The sequence below is a fragment of the Puma concolor genome, chromosome A1 (genome assembly GCF_028749965.1).
Source record: "Puma concolor isolate L17-30 chromosome A1, mPumCon1.1.hap2, whole genome shotgun sequence".
In the NCBI taxonomy this organism is placed as follows: Eukaryota; Metazoa; Chordata; class Mammalia; order Carnivora; family Felidae; genus Puma; species Puma concolor.
In genome coordinates, this window is record NC_141667.1 from 192,183,157 (window position 1) to 192,199,424 (window position 16,268).

The 16,268-nt window shown below is 40.6% G+C and overlaps 1 protein-coding gene across 9 annotated transcripts in view; it reads left to right on the forward strand.

The window, feature by feature from the left end:
* Positions 1–15,616, forward strand: part of TBC1D4 (TBC1 domain family member 4) — a 209,071-nt gene extending 193,455 nt beyond the window's left edge. For all 9 annotated transcript variants that reach the window (XM_086710295.1, XM_086710257.1, XM_086710266.1 and 6 more), the window contains 3 exons: positions 1,822–1,991; positions 4,391–4,567; positions 13,063–15,616. In XM_086710295.1, coding sequence (XP_086566421.1) covers positions 1,822–1,991; positions 4,391–4,567; positions 13,063–13,296 — 581 coding nt within the window. In that variant the 3' untranslated portion in view covers positions 13,297–15,616. The remainder of the gene's footprint in view (positions 1–1,821; positions 1,992–4,390; positions 4,568–13,062) is intronic.
* Positions 15,617–16,268: the final 652 nt, after the last annotated feature.

Sequence of the window (16,268 nt, forward strand, 5' to 3'; positions counted from 1 at the left end):
AAATAAAAAAAAATAAAAAGCAAACAAATAAAAAATAAATAAAAACAACTCTTTATTAGAGGTTTGTTCTTAAAGATGTTTAGGACCTCTGTGACCCCAGAAAGAGCTGCTACAGTTTTTACATTCTGCTTATCTTGTATCCATGGTGATATTTGTAACTTTGCCTTTGCTAAATTGGAGCTCTTTGTCAAATTGTATTTGGCCCAATTGTAGATTATTACCAGTATTAGAAAAAAAAAATGAGTGAAAATGGAATACAACAAAAATATCAGAGTATATCAAATGGTAAGGAAAATGTTTGGATAAGCTTCAGTTTTGAAGATATATGTGTAATATGTACACATGCACCAGATTACAGTATATAGTTTCTTTTTGGGGGCTGTGGTTTAAAAAGTTAAACAGTGCATTAGTGTAATATGGTCTTTGGACAAAGTGCAGCAAAAGAGAAAAATGAAGATGTGCAGAATCAAATGTTCACCAAATTTCTCTTCTTTATTGAAATACTTGATTGCTTCTCTCCAGTTTAGTTTTTGGGTAGGGGTTGGGTTCCTATTTTGGGGTCTTTTAAAATCCTCTCATTCATTATATATATATATATTCTTCTCAAGATCTATATATTTTTTCTTCTCAGAATAATTTACCAAATCAAAATGATAAAACAATGTTTGAAAGCATCTCTCTTTGACTTACCTTGGGAATATGATATCAGAGCTCAAGAAACAAACCTCCCCAGGTCTTTTTTTTTTGCAATGAAAATATGACTGATGCTGTCAGCTCTGCAGTAGCTGCTCAGTCCTTTTCTTTGAATTTAGTAGAGAATAGAGGTAGTCAGGAAAGGGAAAGATGCATGAGCCAAAGTCACAGTTCCCTGTTTTCTAAGGACTCCCTTGCTTATTACATATTACTGATTCCAGAGTGGCAAAGATTGAACCTTTCATATAGAAATATCTGGTACTTTCAAAACTATTGCCTGTTTGTATTTGTTAGGAAGCAGAGTTCAGAGTTAGGGTAGGTTTTCTTTTTTTTTCTCTTTCACTTCTGATTTAGGTTATATATTACTTTTGATTTTTCTTTTAAAGTTTTTTTTTTTTTTTAATTTCCTGCTCTGATATAGGTTTAATTGTATGTGGATGGTGCATTTACTTTTTTATTATGGTAATAAGAATTTAAGTAGTACGAATTGGTTATGCTGATTTGTTTTTGTATTAGTCTTGGGAAACAAAATTGAAGTATCAGTTGAATAAACATCTTTAGGTTTACCTAGTCTCCACTGAATTTGCCACTAAAAATTATAAATACATAGGGGCACCTGGGTGGCTCAGTTGGTTAAGAATCCAACTTCAGCTTAGGTCATGATCTCACAGTCCGTGGGTTTGAGCCCCGCATTGGGCTCTGTGCTGACATCTTGGAGCCTGCTTCAGATTCTGTGTCTCCCTCTCTCTCCGCCCCTCCCTGCTCATGCTCTGTCTGTCTCTCTCTCAAAAATAAACAAACATTTAAAAATAAATAAATAAATAATAAAAATTATAAATACGTAGACAAAGAGATATATAATTAACCTTTTTCTCTGGCCTTATCTGACATTCCTAAAGAAGTAAGAAGAATAGTTAAACATCTGTTTGTTGGTTTCAGTCATATATATTTTTTTAATCTAGGTGATTTTGACCATATTCTTTTGTAGAATATTTTGTGATTCCACTGCATTAAAAACAACACCACCACAAGAAACACAAAAATCCATTAACACAAAGAGTGTATTGTACTTTTTACAATAGTGGATGCATAATTTTGATCATGAAAATCGTATCTCTTTTTTTTTAGATATTATTTTTCTTCAGGGAACTGAAGTTATATTTAAGGTTGCGCTTAGTCTGCTGAGCAGCCAGGAGACACTTATAATGGAATGTGAGAACTTTGAAAGTATTGTCGAGTTTCTTAAAACCACGCTACCTGATATGAATACATCTGAAATGGAAAAAATTATTACCCAGGTATGATTAAAATGATAAAGGCAAGATATAAGATCACTCAGCAGTTTCTCTACTAAATATATATTAAAAATGCTTTAGTATAAAGACTTAGATTTGCTTGATAGATTTTTTTTAATTTCATCAGATTTATTTTATTTGGAAGTGAGATTATTGTGAAGTTTCTACATTGTGAAACTGCCTGTGTGGCTATGCACAGGAAAAGTGGTTCAGTGCTACATAAGAAGTGTTTGGTGAATTTCAATTTAGACCAATGGTAAGACTGAAGACAGAGCTGACAGAGTTAGGAAGACTGACTAAATAAATAAGTAAATAAATAAATAAAATAAAAATGAGACTTACTTAAATATATAAGGAGTACATGGGGGTGCCTGGGTGGCTCAGTCGGTTGAGCATCCTACTCTTGATTTTGGCTCAGGTCATGATCTTGCAGTCGTGAGATCGAGCCCCATGTAGGGCTCTGCACTGGGCTTAGGGCCTGCTTGGGATTCTTTCTCTCCCTCTTCCTCAGCCCCTCACCCCCTTTCTTTCTCGAAAAAAAAAATGTAAGATATATAAGGAGTACATGTGGCAAGAGCCTAGGCTTTGGAATTAGTATTGGATTTACGTCAGCCTCTAGCTTTTTTATTAGTTGGTGGGCTTGTACACATCTCCCTAATCTTCTGAACCCTTGTATTCTTACTTCTCAAATAGGTCAGTACTGATCTGAGAGGTTTTACAAAGCTTAAATGAGACTTCATGTATTGATTAGGGTCCCTTGCAGGAAATGGTCTTTAATGATTTAAACAAAGCTACCAACTTACAGAGGTTTAGGCAGGGTTAAGAGAACCAAGTGTGGCTGTCCAGGTGCTCAGGAGCTAGTGACAGAGGGAAGCTGTTGATATTCTGGTGTTGAGGGGGCAGAGGAAGGATCTAATAGTGTTTTTAGGCCCAGTGAGTGCTGGAACTATGCAGGAGGAGTTTCTGGAGCTTTTGTACTTTTGGTGAGCCAGGCGAGGAAGGAGCAAGGAAGAAATACAGCCTCTCCTCCTCTTTCTGATTTCCTGCATCTGCTCTCCTGGGCCATACCCAACCAGAAGCCAGCAGAAAAGGAGGTGTGAAAGGGAGATGCAGGTCCCAAGGGTCTTTCTCCCAGGTCCAGCAGAATAGATGAGGGCAGAGAATTGGATCTGGGAAGCAAATGGAGAGTAATCAGCACACCATGTATCTAGTCCTGGCTCTTCACAGGGACTAGGTTAAGTGGTAGTTGTATATTGATGTTACTCAGATGGCATGACCAAGCTTCCGATTTGTAGATAAAGCAGTAATTGTTTATGAGTATTGATAAAGTTTACCACTTTCCTAGAGGCACTTGGGATGGCCAATAAAAGGGTTTAGAGCAAGAGAAAGGGAGTTTGACATCTTGTTCTTGTGCCCTGCCACCTACTAGCTCTGTCACATTGGGCAAATTACAACCTCTCTTTTTCCATACCAATAAATATAGATCCATGCTATCATTTTTAATGGTTGTGCAACAGTCCCTTGTGTCCATGATTTCCCACTAGGTAGGGAAAAACTGATACTTGTTTGAGAGGGATGACCAGGTTGTCTAGACAACCCATTTAAATTCTAATATTTGAGTATCTCTGATCGTGGTAGGATAAATAAATCAGGTTTGTTGTGGTTTCTTTTCTCCCCACAGTGTTAGTGTAGACACCATTGCTTAAATGGCAGCTGCTGCCTCCCTTCCCTTGCAAGTTTGGACTAAGGAGCCATTACCCATCCACTGACTTCTAAGCAAACTGTCTTGCTGCGGGGTGGCGATATGGGAGAGCAGAGGCAGCCCCGTTAAACCCTACAGCTCTGTGCAGTGCTCAGGGAATGCAATTATGAAGATTCTCTGTGTGGTAGAATATGAGATGCATAGAGGCCTACAAGGATTAGCAAATGGATGAAGGCATTTAGTGTAAGACCTGTCTACCCCATTCACAAGTAACTAGAAGTATTTTTGGTTTCTTTATTATAGAAATACCCTATGCAATTTTGCATAGATTATCTCTAACAGAGGTAAGAATCAGCAAAGATTATCTCTCACATAGGTAAGAATTACCAAGTAACTAATGTTGTATCTGGTATGCTACATTTTTGGAGAGTAACTGGGTTATGTATATTTTAGTTGCAAAATACCCTTAAACATTAACTTATTCTATCGTCTTGGCCTCATTATGAGAATGTTTCAGTTGTGTAGAAATAATCCATTTGTCATTATATAGACAGTCATATCTGTTTTTCTTCCTTTTGATATGCCATATTATTCTTCATTAGTAAGCACTTGGAAATCTATGTGAAGTACCCCAGATACACAGACTGTATTTTGGTATCCATACTAAAAGCCAGATGAACCCATTGTGTTTTCATGGCAGGTTTTTGAGATGGATATTTCTAAACAGTTACATGCATATGAGGTGGAATACCACGTGCTGCAAGATGAGCTTCAGGAATCCTCATACGCCTGTGAGGATAGTGAACCTTTGGAAAAGCTGGAGAGGGCCAATAACCAACTGAAAAGACAAAACATGGACCTCCTAGAAAAGTTGCAGGTAAGGATATAAAGATTTTTTTTTTTTTTTTTTTTATATATGAAATGTATTGTCAAATTGGTTTCCATACAACACCCAGTGCTCATCCCAAAAGGTGCCCTCCTCAGTACCCATCACCCACCCTCTCCTCCCTCCCACCCCCCATCAACCCTTAGTTTGTTCTCAGTTCTCAACAGTCTCTTATGCTTTGGCTCTCTCCCACTCTAACCTCTTTTTTTTTTTTTTTTTCCCCTCCCCCATGGGTTTCTCTTGAGTTTCTCAGGATCCACATAAGAGTGAAACCATATGGTATCTGTCTTTCTCTGTATGGCTTATTTCACTTAGCATCACACTCTCCAGTTCCATCCACGTTGCTACAAAAGGCCATATTTCATTTTTTCTCATTGCCACGTAGTACTCCATTGTGTATATAAACCACAATTTCTTTATCCATTCATCAGTTGATGGACATTTAGGCTCTTTCCATAATTTGGCTATTGTTGAGAGTGCTGCTATGAACATTGGGGTACAAGTGCCCCTATGCATCAGTACTCCTGTGTCCCTTGGATAAATTCCTAGCAGTGCTATTGCTGGGTCATAGGGTAGGTCTATTTTTAATTTTCTGAGGAACCTCCACACTGCTTTCCAGAGCGGCTGCACCAATTTGCATTCCCACCAACAGTGCAAGAGGGTTCCCGTTTCTCCACATCCTCTCCAGCATCTATAGTCTCCTGATTTGTTCATTTTGGCCACTCTGACTGGCGTGAGGTGATACCTGAGTGTGGTTTTGATTTGTATTTCCCTGATAAGGAGCGACGCTGAACATCTTTTCATGTGCCTGTTGGCCATCCGGATGTCTTCTTTAGAGAAGTGTCTATTCATGTTTTCTGCCCATTTCTTCACTGGGTTATTTGCTTTTCGGGTGTGGAGTTTGGTGAGCTCTTTATAGATTTTGGATACTAGCCCTTTGTCCGATATGTCATTTGCAAATATCTTTTCCCATTCCGTTGGTTGCCTTTTAGTTTTGTTGGTTGTTTCCTTTGCTGTGCAGAAGCTTTTTATCTTCATAAGGTCCCAGCAATTCACTTTTGCTTTTAATTCCCTTGCCTTTGGGGATGTGTCGAGTAAGAGATTGCTACGGCTGAGGTCAGAGAGGTCTTTTCCTGCTTTCTCCTCTAAGGTTTTGATGGTTTCCTGTCTCACATTCAGGTCCTTTATCCATTTTGAGTTTATTTTTGTGAATGGTGTGAGAAAGTGGTCTAGTTTCAACCTTCTGCATGTTGCTGTCCAGTTCTCCCAGCACCATTTGTTAAAGAGACTGTCTTTTTTCCATTGGATGTTCTTTCCTGCTTTGTCAAAGATGAGTTGGCCATAAGTTTGTGGGTCTAGTTCTGGGGTTTCTATTCTATTCCATTGGTCTATGTGTCTGTTTTTCTGCCAATACCATGCTGTCTTGATGATGACAGCTTTGTAGTAGAGGCTAAAGTCTGGAATTGTGATGCCTCCTGCTTTGGTCTTCTTCTTCAAAATTACTTTGGCTATTCGGGGCCTTTTGTGGTTCCATATGAATTTTAGGATTGCTTGTTCTAGTTTCGAGAAGAATGCTGGTGCAATTTTGATTGGGATTGCATTGAATGTGTAGATAGCTTTGGGTAGTATTGACATTTTGATAATATTTATTCTTCCAATCCATGAGCAGGGAATGTCTTTCCATTTCTTTAAATCTTCTTCAATTACCTTCATAAGCTTTCTATAGTTTTCAGCATACAGATCCTTTACATCTTTGGTTAGATTGATTCCTAGGTATTTTATGCTTCTTGGTGCAATTGTGAATGGGATCAGTTTCTTTATTTGTCTTTCTGTTGCTTCATTGTTAGTGTATAAGAATGCAACTGATTTCTGTACATTGATTTTGTATCCTGCAACTTTGCTGAATTCATGTATCAGTTCTAGCAGACTTTTGGTGGAGTCTATCGGATTTTCCATGTATAATATCATGTCATCTGCAAAGAGCGAAAGCTTGACTTCATCTTTGCCAATTTTGACGCCTTTGATTTCCTTTTGTTGTCTGATTGCTGTTGCTAGAACTTCCAGCACTATGTTAAATAACAGCGGTGAGAGTGGGCATCCCTGTCGTGTTCCTGATCTCAGGGAAAAAGCTCTCAGTTTTTCCCCGTTGAGGATGATGTTAGCTGTGGGCTTTTCATAAATGGCTTTTATGATCTTTAAGTATGTTCCTTCTATCCCGACTTTCTCAAGAGTTTTTATTAAGAAAGGGTGCTGGATTTTGTCGAAGGCCTTTTCTGCATCGATTGACAGGATCATATGGTTTTTCTCCTTTTTTTTGTTAATGTGATGTATCACGTTGATTGATTTGCGAATGTTGAACCAGCCCTGCATCCCAGGAATGAATCCCACTTGATCATGGTGAATAATTCTTTTTATATGCCGTTGAATTCGATTTGCTAGTATCTTATTGAGAATTTTTGCATCCATATTCATCAGGGATATTGGCCGGTAGTTCTCTTTTTTTACTGGGTCTCTGTCTGGTTTAGGAATCAAAGTAATACTGGCTTCATAGAATGAGTCTGGAAGTTTTCCTTCCCTTTCTATTTCTTGGAATAGCTTGAGAAGGATAGGTATTATCTCTGCTTTAAACGTCTGGTAGAACTCCCCTGGGAAGCCATCTGGTCCTGGACTCTTATTTGTTGGGAGATTTTTGATAACCGATTCAATTTCTTCGCTGGTGATGGGTCTGTTCAAGCTTTCTATTTCCTCCTGATTGAGTTTTGGAAGAGTGTGGGTGTTCAGGAATTTGTCCATTTCTTCCAGGTTGTCCAATTTGTTGGCATATAATTTTTCATAGTATTCCCTGATAATTGTTTGTATCTCTGAGGGATTGGTTGTAATCATTCCATTTTCATTCATGATTTTATCTATTTGGGTCATCTCCCTTTTCTTTTTGAGAAGCCTGGCTAGAGGTTTGTCAATTTTGTTTATTTTTTCAAAAAACCAACTCTTGGTTTCGTTGATCTGCTCTACAGTTTTTTTAGATTCTATATTGTTTATTTCTGCTCTGATCTTTATTATTTCTCTTCTTCTGCTGGGTTTAGGCTGCCTTTGCTGTTCTGCTTCTAGTTCCTTTAGGTGTGCTGTTAGATTTTGTATTTGGGATTTTTCTTGTTTCTTGAGATAGGCCTGGATTGCAATGTATTTTCCTCTCAGGACTGCCTTTGCTGCGTCCCAGAGCGTTTGGATTGTTGTATTTTCATTTTCGTTTGTTTCCATATATTTTTTAATTTCTTCTCTAATTGCCTGGTTGACCCACTCATTCGTTAGTAGGGTGTTCTTTAACCTCCATGCTTTTGGAGGTTTTCCAGACTTTTTTCTGTGGTTGATTTCAAGCTTCATAGCATTGTGGTCTGAAAGTATGCATGGTATGATTTCAATTCTTGTAAACTTATGAAGGGCTGTTTTGTGACCCAGTATATGATCTATCTTGGAGAATGTTCCATGTGCACTCGAGAAGAAAGTATATTCTGTTGCTTTGGGATGCAGAGTTCTAAATATATCTGTCAAGTCCATCTGATCCAATGTCTCATTCAGGGCCCTTGTTTCTTTATTGACCGTGTGTCTAGTTGATCTATCCATTTCTGTAAGTGGGGTGTTAAAGTCCCCTGCAATTACCACATTCTTATCAATAAAGTTGCTTCTGTTTATGAGTAATTGTTTTATATATTTGGGCGCTCCGGTATTCGGTGCATAGACGTTTATAATTGTTAGCTCTTCCTGATGGATAGACCCTGTCACTATTATATAATGTCCTTCTTCATCTCTTGTTACAGCCTTTAATTTAAAATCTAGTTTGTCTGATATAAGGATGGCTACTCCAGCTTTCTTTTGGCTTCCAGTAGCATGATAAATAGATCTCCATCCCCTCACTCTCAATCTAAAGGTGTCCTCAGGTCTAAAATGAGTCTCTTGTAGACAGCAAATAGATGGGTCTTGTTTTTTTATCCATTCTGATACCCTAAGTCTTTTGGTTGGCGCATTTAATCCATTTACATTCAGTGTTATTATAGAAAGATATGGGTTTAGAGTCATTGTGATGTCTGTATGTTTTTTATGCTTGTAGTGATGTCTCTGGTACTTTGTCTCACAGGGTCCCCCTTAGGATCTCTTGTAGGGCTGGTTTAGTGGTGACAAATTCCTTCAGTTTTTGTTTGTTTGGGAAGACCTTTATCTCTCCTTCGATTCTAAATGACAGACTTGCTGGATAAAGGATTCTCGGCTGCATATTTTTTCTGTCTAGCACACTGAAAATCTCGTGCCAATTCTTTCTGGCCTGCCAAGTTTCAAAAGAGAGATCAGTCACGAGTCTTATAGGTCTCCCTTTATATGTGAGGGCACGTTTACCCCTTGCTGCTTTCAAAATTTTCTCTTTATCCTTGTATTTTGCCAGTTTCACTATGATATGTCGTGCAGAAGATCGATTCAAGTTACGTCTGAAGGGAGTTCTCTGTGCCTCTTGGATTTCAATGCCTTTTTCCTTCCCCAGTTCAGGGAAGTTCTCAGCTATTATTTCTTCAAGTACCCCTTCAGCACCTTTCCCTCTCTCTTCCTCCTCTGGGATACCAATAATGCGTATATTATTTCTTTTTAGTGTATCACTTAGTTCTCTAATTTTCCCCTCGTACTCCTGGATTTTTTTATCTCTCTTTTTCTCAGCTTCCTCTTTTTCCATAACTTTATCTTCTAGTTCACCTATTCTCTCCTCTGCCTCTTCAATCCGAGCTGTGGTGGTTTCCATTTTGTTATGCATTTCGTTTAAAGCGTTTTTCAGCTCCTCGTGACTGTTCCTTAGTCCCTTGATCTCTGTAGCAAGAGATTCTCTGCTGTCAGCTATACTGTTTTCAAGCCCAGCGATTAATTTTATGACTATTATTCTAAATTCACTTTCTGTTATATTATTTAAATCCTTTTTGATCAGCTCATTAGCTGTTGTTATTTCCTGGAGATTCTTCTGAGGGGAATTCTTCCGCTTGGTCATTTTGGATAGTCCCTGGCGTGGTGAGGACCTGCAGGGCACTTCCCCTGTGCTGTGGTGTATAACTGGAGTTGGTGGGCGGAGCCGCAGTCAGACCTGATGTCTGCCCCCAGCCCACCGCTGGGGCCACAGTCAGACTGGTGCGTGCCTTCTCTTCCCCTCTCCTAGGGGCGGGATTCACTGTGGGGTGGGGTGGCCTGTCTGGGCTACTTGCAGACTGCCAGGCTTGTGATGCTGGGGATCTGGCGTCTTAGCTGGGGTGGGTAGGCAAGGTGCACAGGGGCAGGAGGGGCAGGCTTAGCTTGCTTCTCCTTAGGTGATCCTCTTCAGGAGGGGCCCTGTGGCAGCAGGAGGGAGTCAGATCCGCTGCCGGAGGTTTGGCTCCGCAGAAGCGCAGAGTTGGGTGTTTGCGCGGAGCGAGCAAGTTCCCTGGCAGGAACTGGTTCTCTTTGGGATTTTGGCTGGGGGATGGGCGGGGGAGATGGCGCTGGCGAGCGCCTTTGTTCCCCACCAAACTGAGCTCTGTCGTCCGGGGGCTCAGCAGCTCTCCTTCCCTTTGTCCTCCAGCCTTCCCGCTTTCTGAGCAGAGCTGTTAACTTATGACCTCCCAGACGCTAAGTCGCGCTTGCTGTCGGAACACAGTCCGTCAGGCCCCTCCGCTTTTTGCAAGCCAGACTCGGGGGCTCTGCTTGGCCGGTGAGCCGCCCCTCCGCCCCGGCTCCCTCCCGCCAGTCCGTGGAGCGCGCACCGCCTCGCCGCCCTTCCTACCCTCTTCCGTGGGCCTCTCGTCTGCGCTTGGCTCCGGCGACTCCGTTCTGCTAATCCTCTGGTGGTTTTCTGGGTTATTTAGGCAGGTGTAGGTGGAATCTAAGTGATCAGCAGGACGCGCGGTGAGCCCAGCGTCCTCCTACGCCGCCATCTTCCCTCTCCCTATAAAGATTTGATCAAAAAAGCACTTGACTGCCTTCTCCATGCATGGAATGATATACAAGGAATGGCAGAGATGTTACATAGAGTGAACCATTGCTGACAGAGGGTCTGTGTGGCAGACTGCGTCCAAGTGTTCTGGGGGCTACAGATGCCCATATAAACTTCAAAATCACTTGGGAGAGAAATTTTACACTCACAAAATATTAAATGACAATTCTAGGCAGAATCTGGTTAAATACCTATAGGGTGTTGCACATATTTGGCTACATTCAGGGGAGGAGGGGTTGAATATGGGGAATTGAGAGAGCTCTGGAGGCCTTGGGGCTTGAGCTGGACCTGAGGGATTGGTGGGAGAAATGAATGGGGGTGGGGGGGTTGGTATGAATGAGGAAGACAGGGCAGAGCAGCAGAGTAATCTTGGGGTCTAAGGTTTATGTTTGGGAGAGATGGGATGAATGTGATGGAGGCAGAACTGTAGATAACTTTCAGTGTCAAACAGAAGAGCATGGTTTTAATCCTGCTGAGAAGGAAATCTCTCAGGGTTTTTGAACTGTACTTTCAAAAGATCAGTGTGGAAACCTTGATGAGGACAGATTTGAATGGGGAGAGAAGGTGTGGAGATCAGCTAGAAATCATTTGCAGAAATGATTTGCAGTAGAAATTGTCTAGAGTAAAACTCAGTGAAATGGAAAGAAAAGGAAGCATTTTAGAGAGAATTGAATGAAAACATGTAACACATAGTCCCTGCCATCAAGTTTACAATTATTTGGGAATATAAAATAATATATATGTATTTATAAATGTGTATTTACAAATGCAATAAGCAAGTTACTATAAACTAATATTCTGCACCTGTAACTTGTATGATAAGTGCTGTATAGCCAAGCCCTGAGGGGCAGGGTTTGAGAGTGATTGGTGGAGGGGAGGTTAGAAGGAGAACCTTCTGAGGGGTGGGGGAAAATGTGTTCAGAGTTGGAGCTTAAGCGTCTCATGGCTCCTTGGTTTCTGTTTACCCCCCATTTTCCAGAATGACACCTGTCCCCAAACTAGAGACCACTAAAACTCTGTTTCTATATGGTGAGTCCTCTGACAAGAATGACTAGGAGAGAAAGCCTTAGAAATGAGGGATCTCTTGGCTGTCTGGGTGGTGCAGTCAGTTAAGCATCCAACTTCAGCTCAGGTCATGATCTCGTAGTTCATGGGTTTGAGCCCCACGTTGGACTCTGTGCTGACAGCACAGAGCCTGGAGCCTGCTTCAGATTCTGTATCCTCCTCTCTCTTTCTGCCCTTCGTCTGCTTGCTCTGTGTGTCTCTCTTTATCTCAAAATTAACATTAAAAATTTTTTAAAAATGAGGAGTCTCTAGAGTAATTGCTCCAAGAATAGGAACACTGACTTCGTTCACTTCATCTTCCATTAGCCTCTGCCTACAGAAAATTACATGCCTATTCAAAGAAAGAGACAACATTGTCTACTTTAAAAAAGAAAATATTATTACCCGATGCTTCAATGGTGATTAATTGAGCACTTCCTTATTAGGGAAAGTGGGTTTGGACCCATTTTATAATGACTTTTTTTAAAAAAGTTTATTTATTTATTTTGAGAGAGTGCACATGTGTGAGTGGGGGAAGGGCAGAGGGAGAAAGAGAATCCCAAGCAGGCTCTGTGCTGTCAGTATGGAGCCTGATGCAGGGCTCCATCCCATACAGTGAGATCATGATGTGAGCCAAAATCCAGAGTCAGATGCTTAAATGGCTGAGCCACCCAGACATCCCTATAATGACTTTTATTAATGGTTACAGACTTTTTCTTTTTTTAATGTTTATTTATTTTTGAGAGGGGGGGGGAGAGAGAGAGAGAGAGAGAGAGAGAGAGCATGAGCAGGGGAGGGGCAGAGAGAGAGTGAGTCACAGAATCTGAAGCAGGCTCCAGGCTCTGAGCTGTCAGCACAGAACCCTACATGGGGCTTGAACTCACGATCCACGAGATGATTACCTAAGCTGAAACTGGATGCTCAACCAACTGAGTCACCCAGGTGGTGCTCCCCAGACTTTCTCATTGACAGTTAAATATCATTATCACGTCTTGGTTCCCAAGTTATGTGGGAACCCCTGACACCAACTGAAACTGATAGGATCCAAAGTATGTGTTTAGAAAACCCTATATTTCTAGTCAGAGGGTGAAAATCCTCGTTTAGCACCTCCAGGAAGCATCAGGAATCTCCTTTTTCTCCTTCATCCAGATCCCACTCACTCCAGTGGCCCTGCCACTGTAGGATGCTGATTTAATACTGCATTTTGGTGTATTCAGTGAAATGAGATGTATTTTGTTGGTACTACAGTTTTATTTTAGAGCAATTGAAAAATATCCATTTCATGAAGGGTTTCAAAGTATTTGTTTCACACACTATTTTATTCATTAAGTAATATGATATGATTGGTTAATACATGTAAGGTCGGGATGCTGGTCTGATGAGGAACCAGAGTCTTCAGATTTTTGATTTGGAAGAATTTGCATTGTTTTTCCTTTCCCCCAAACAGTTAGCCCATGCTAAAATCCAGACCTTGGAATCCAATCTGGAAAACCTTTTGACCAGAGAGACCAAAATGAAGTCTTTAATCCGGACTCTGGAACAAGAGAAAATGGCTTATCAAAAGACAGTGGAGCAGATCCGGAAGCTGCTGCCCACCGATGCGCTCGCCAATTGTGAATTTCTGCTGAGGGACCTCAACTGCAACCCTAACAACAAAGCCAAGACAGGAAACAAGCCATAACTGAAGAAGTGCCCTCTCAGCAGAACATGCTCTTAGAGCGGAGGAAAGGAAGAGTCTGTATGCTGCTGGCCCAGCGCTGGACACCAGAGCTGACAGAACCACTTGAGTCTGGTGCTGCGCCCGTGTCCTAGCTGGTGGACCTCGGTCTTACTAGAGTACGCCAATCCTAAGCCATTGTACATATGTAGACTGGTTTTTTCTGTTGTTGGTATTGACTATGTACATATATATAAAATGGACACAAACAGTTCATGCTTTCAGATCAAAAGAGTAGATGTATATTTAGTGAATTTTTTTAAATCAGAACTTCATGAAACCCCCACCAAAGGGAAGTTAAAATGAAATTCCCCTTGGACATATGTGAAATCATTTTGTCTTTGTAGTGAAACAAAGCTTAGAGCATCTTTGTATATTGAAATATACTTGAAAAAAATGAATGTATTTTTTTCTCCAAAGAGCAGCATGTTTCACTCAGTGGTGGAGAGGTAGAAACATTTGTGTAACTTTATGTATATCTGTCTTAAAATCTACTGACATTATGTATATCTGATTGCCAATCATGCTCCTATGGATTTTTCAGGAAGGTGGGGGCCTTCCTCCCCTGCCAGCTTTGTGCCAACTAGCATGTTGTGTCTACATGCATTTTGAGTCAGGTGAGGCATTACTTTGGATGTGTGTTAAGGAGAAAGCAAGACATCATAGTGGAGTCTACCCACCCAGCTCAAGGTGAAAAAGAATGTTGCTAGTTTTCTAGCAAATTAGACCAGCATTATTACTCAAACTAAAAATATCAGGCTTCCAAAATTTAATTTAGGACCTAAATTGTCTAGATCAACTTTCTACTTTTTTAATTTAAATTACTGCTTATAGTTGTGAATGGACTCCCTTTTACTTGGTGCCACAATTGGTGACAAGGATTTGGCATTTTCCCACAAATGGGAACTCCTAATTTAGTTCTCTCTACCTGCAATGAAAGATAGGGAAATGCGATCATAATTGGTTTTCTAAAGATAATATGCTGTATTGACACATTTTTTTTTTTAGCATTTATTTTTGAGACAGAGACAGAGCATGAACGGGGGAGGGTCAGAGAGAGGGAGACACAGAATCCGAAACAGGCTCCAGGCTCTGAGCTGTCAGCACAGAGCCCAACACGGGGCTCGAACTCACGGACTGCGAGATCATGACCTGAGCCAAAGTCGGCCGCTTAACCGACTGAGCCACCCAGGCGCCCCTATATTGACACATTTTTTTATTGTAGTTGCCAACGGACAGAATCTAATCTCTTGATCATCTTTCCCTTGTATGTGAAAGTTTGGGGGAATTGTGAAATGTTTGAGAATAAACTGTTGAAATCCACTGGAGAGAAGTGACAAGTGGCACCAGGCCCTTTCTAAGATCTACAATTCTGTATTTGAACTCCCAGCTTCCTCAGGCTACAGCTTAATAGAGGACATTCATGCATGTTGGGTATATGGAAGAAAAGTAATTTTCAGAACACACCTGCAGTTCTCCATTTGAGATGAGTCTATGATAGTGCCTCTGAAAGTTGATGCAGCATTTTTGCCTCTCCAAACAATATTTATCATCACTGCTTTTTGCAGTACTTATCACAGATGGATTATCTAGGATAATTTTCTTCAGAGGGGTTTTTTTTATACACAAGCTACAGTATATTATAGAGAAAGAGCAAAGCTCTCGAGGTTTGGGAAAACCTTGAAGAGCAGATGATAAACATCTGAACCCCCTGCCTTTACACCATTACTTAGTATAAATGTAATGATTCCTGTTACAGATCAGCATGCCCTCTAATCCAGGCAGTTTTTCTAAAAAAGAAAATAAAGTCTTATTAGGAAAGTTACCGCAGTTTCTAGTTTTAGGAAATGTTGATTCTAGGTACCCTATTAAGTTGGGGTTTTCAGCTGATTTGTTTCTTGGATTCCCCCAAATTTCTCTATTTGTAGGTGAGGTTTTCCTGTGAGGAATATGACAGATATCATCTAGTTACTGTCTGGTGATGGAAATTACCTTATGTGTGTTATATACAGGTGGTAGCCAAAGAATCTTTAAATTGGGAAAAGAAACTTTTCCTTTCAGTTCAAAGTTAATTTTACTCTGGATACTCAGAGTGTCATGAGTTGTATTATGTATGGTGTTCAGAGATTTAGGTGTCTTGGATACAGTATTTTTTCTGAAAATGAACTTTCTTTTTCTTTTGTGATTTTTTAAATGTTGCCCCAGTTATGCTTTATGTATTGTTACATCTTCATCCGATTAATGTAATGTCTAGTTCATTTCCAATAAATACATTGCTACAGTTTCCTTGGCTTATTGGTTTTACCTTTGTTTGTAGTAGGAAAGATGATACTTTTGGTTAGATTTCTTTACAAAATCTGTATAGGCTGGATTATTGCTACTTAAAATTGGTTCCATGATAATTCTTTTCAGACAACAGGGCGCCTGGGTGGCTCAGTTGGTTAAGCATCTGACTTTGACTCAGGTCATGATCTCATGGTTCGGGAGTTTGAGTCCAGCACCGGGTGAGCTCCAGCCCTGCATCGGATGAGCTCAAGGCCCACTTCAGGTGAGCATGAGCCCTGCTTTGGGTGAGCACGAGCCTTGCATGAAGTGAACACGAGTCCCACTTCAGGTGAGCCCCGCTTCTCTCTCTCTCTGCCCCTCATAGAATTCCCTCTCTCTCTCTCTCCACACCCCCCACGCTTGCTCACTTTCTCCCCCTCTCTCTCGATTAAAAAAAAAAGAATCAGATAACAAAGGTAATTTATAGAAATATTTATGAAAGTCCATTGTTGGTTACCAATTTTCAACCTCTTTCCCAAAGAAGCCTTTTCTTGAAGAATATAAAAAGAAAAAGACAACCACATTGACAGATTTGCATTCTACCCCTTTTGTTTTCTATGCTCTCTCATAGATAGCAAGGGACAGAATGAGGATAAGAAAATACAATTTTT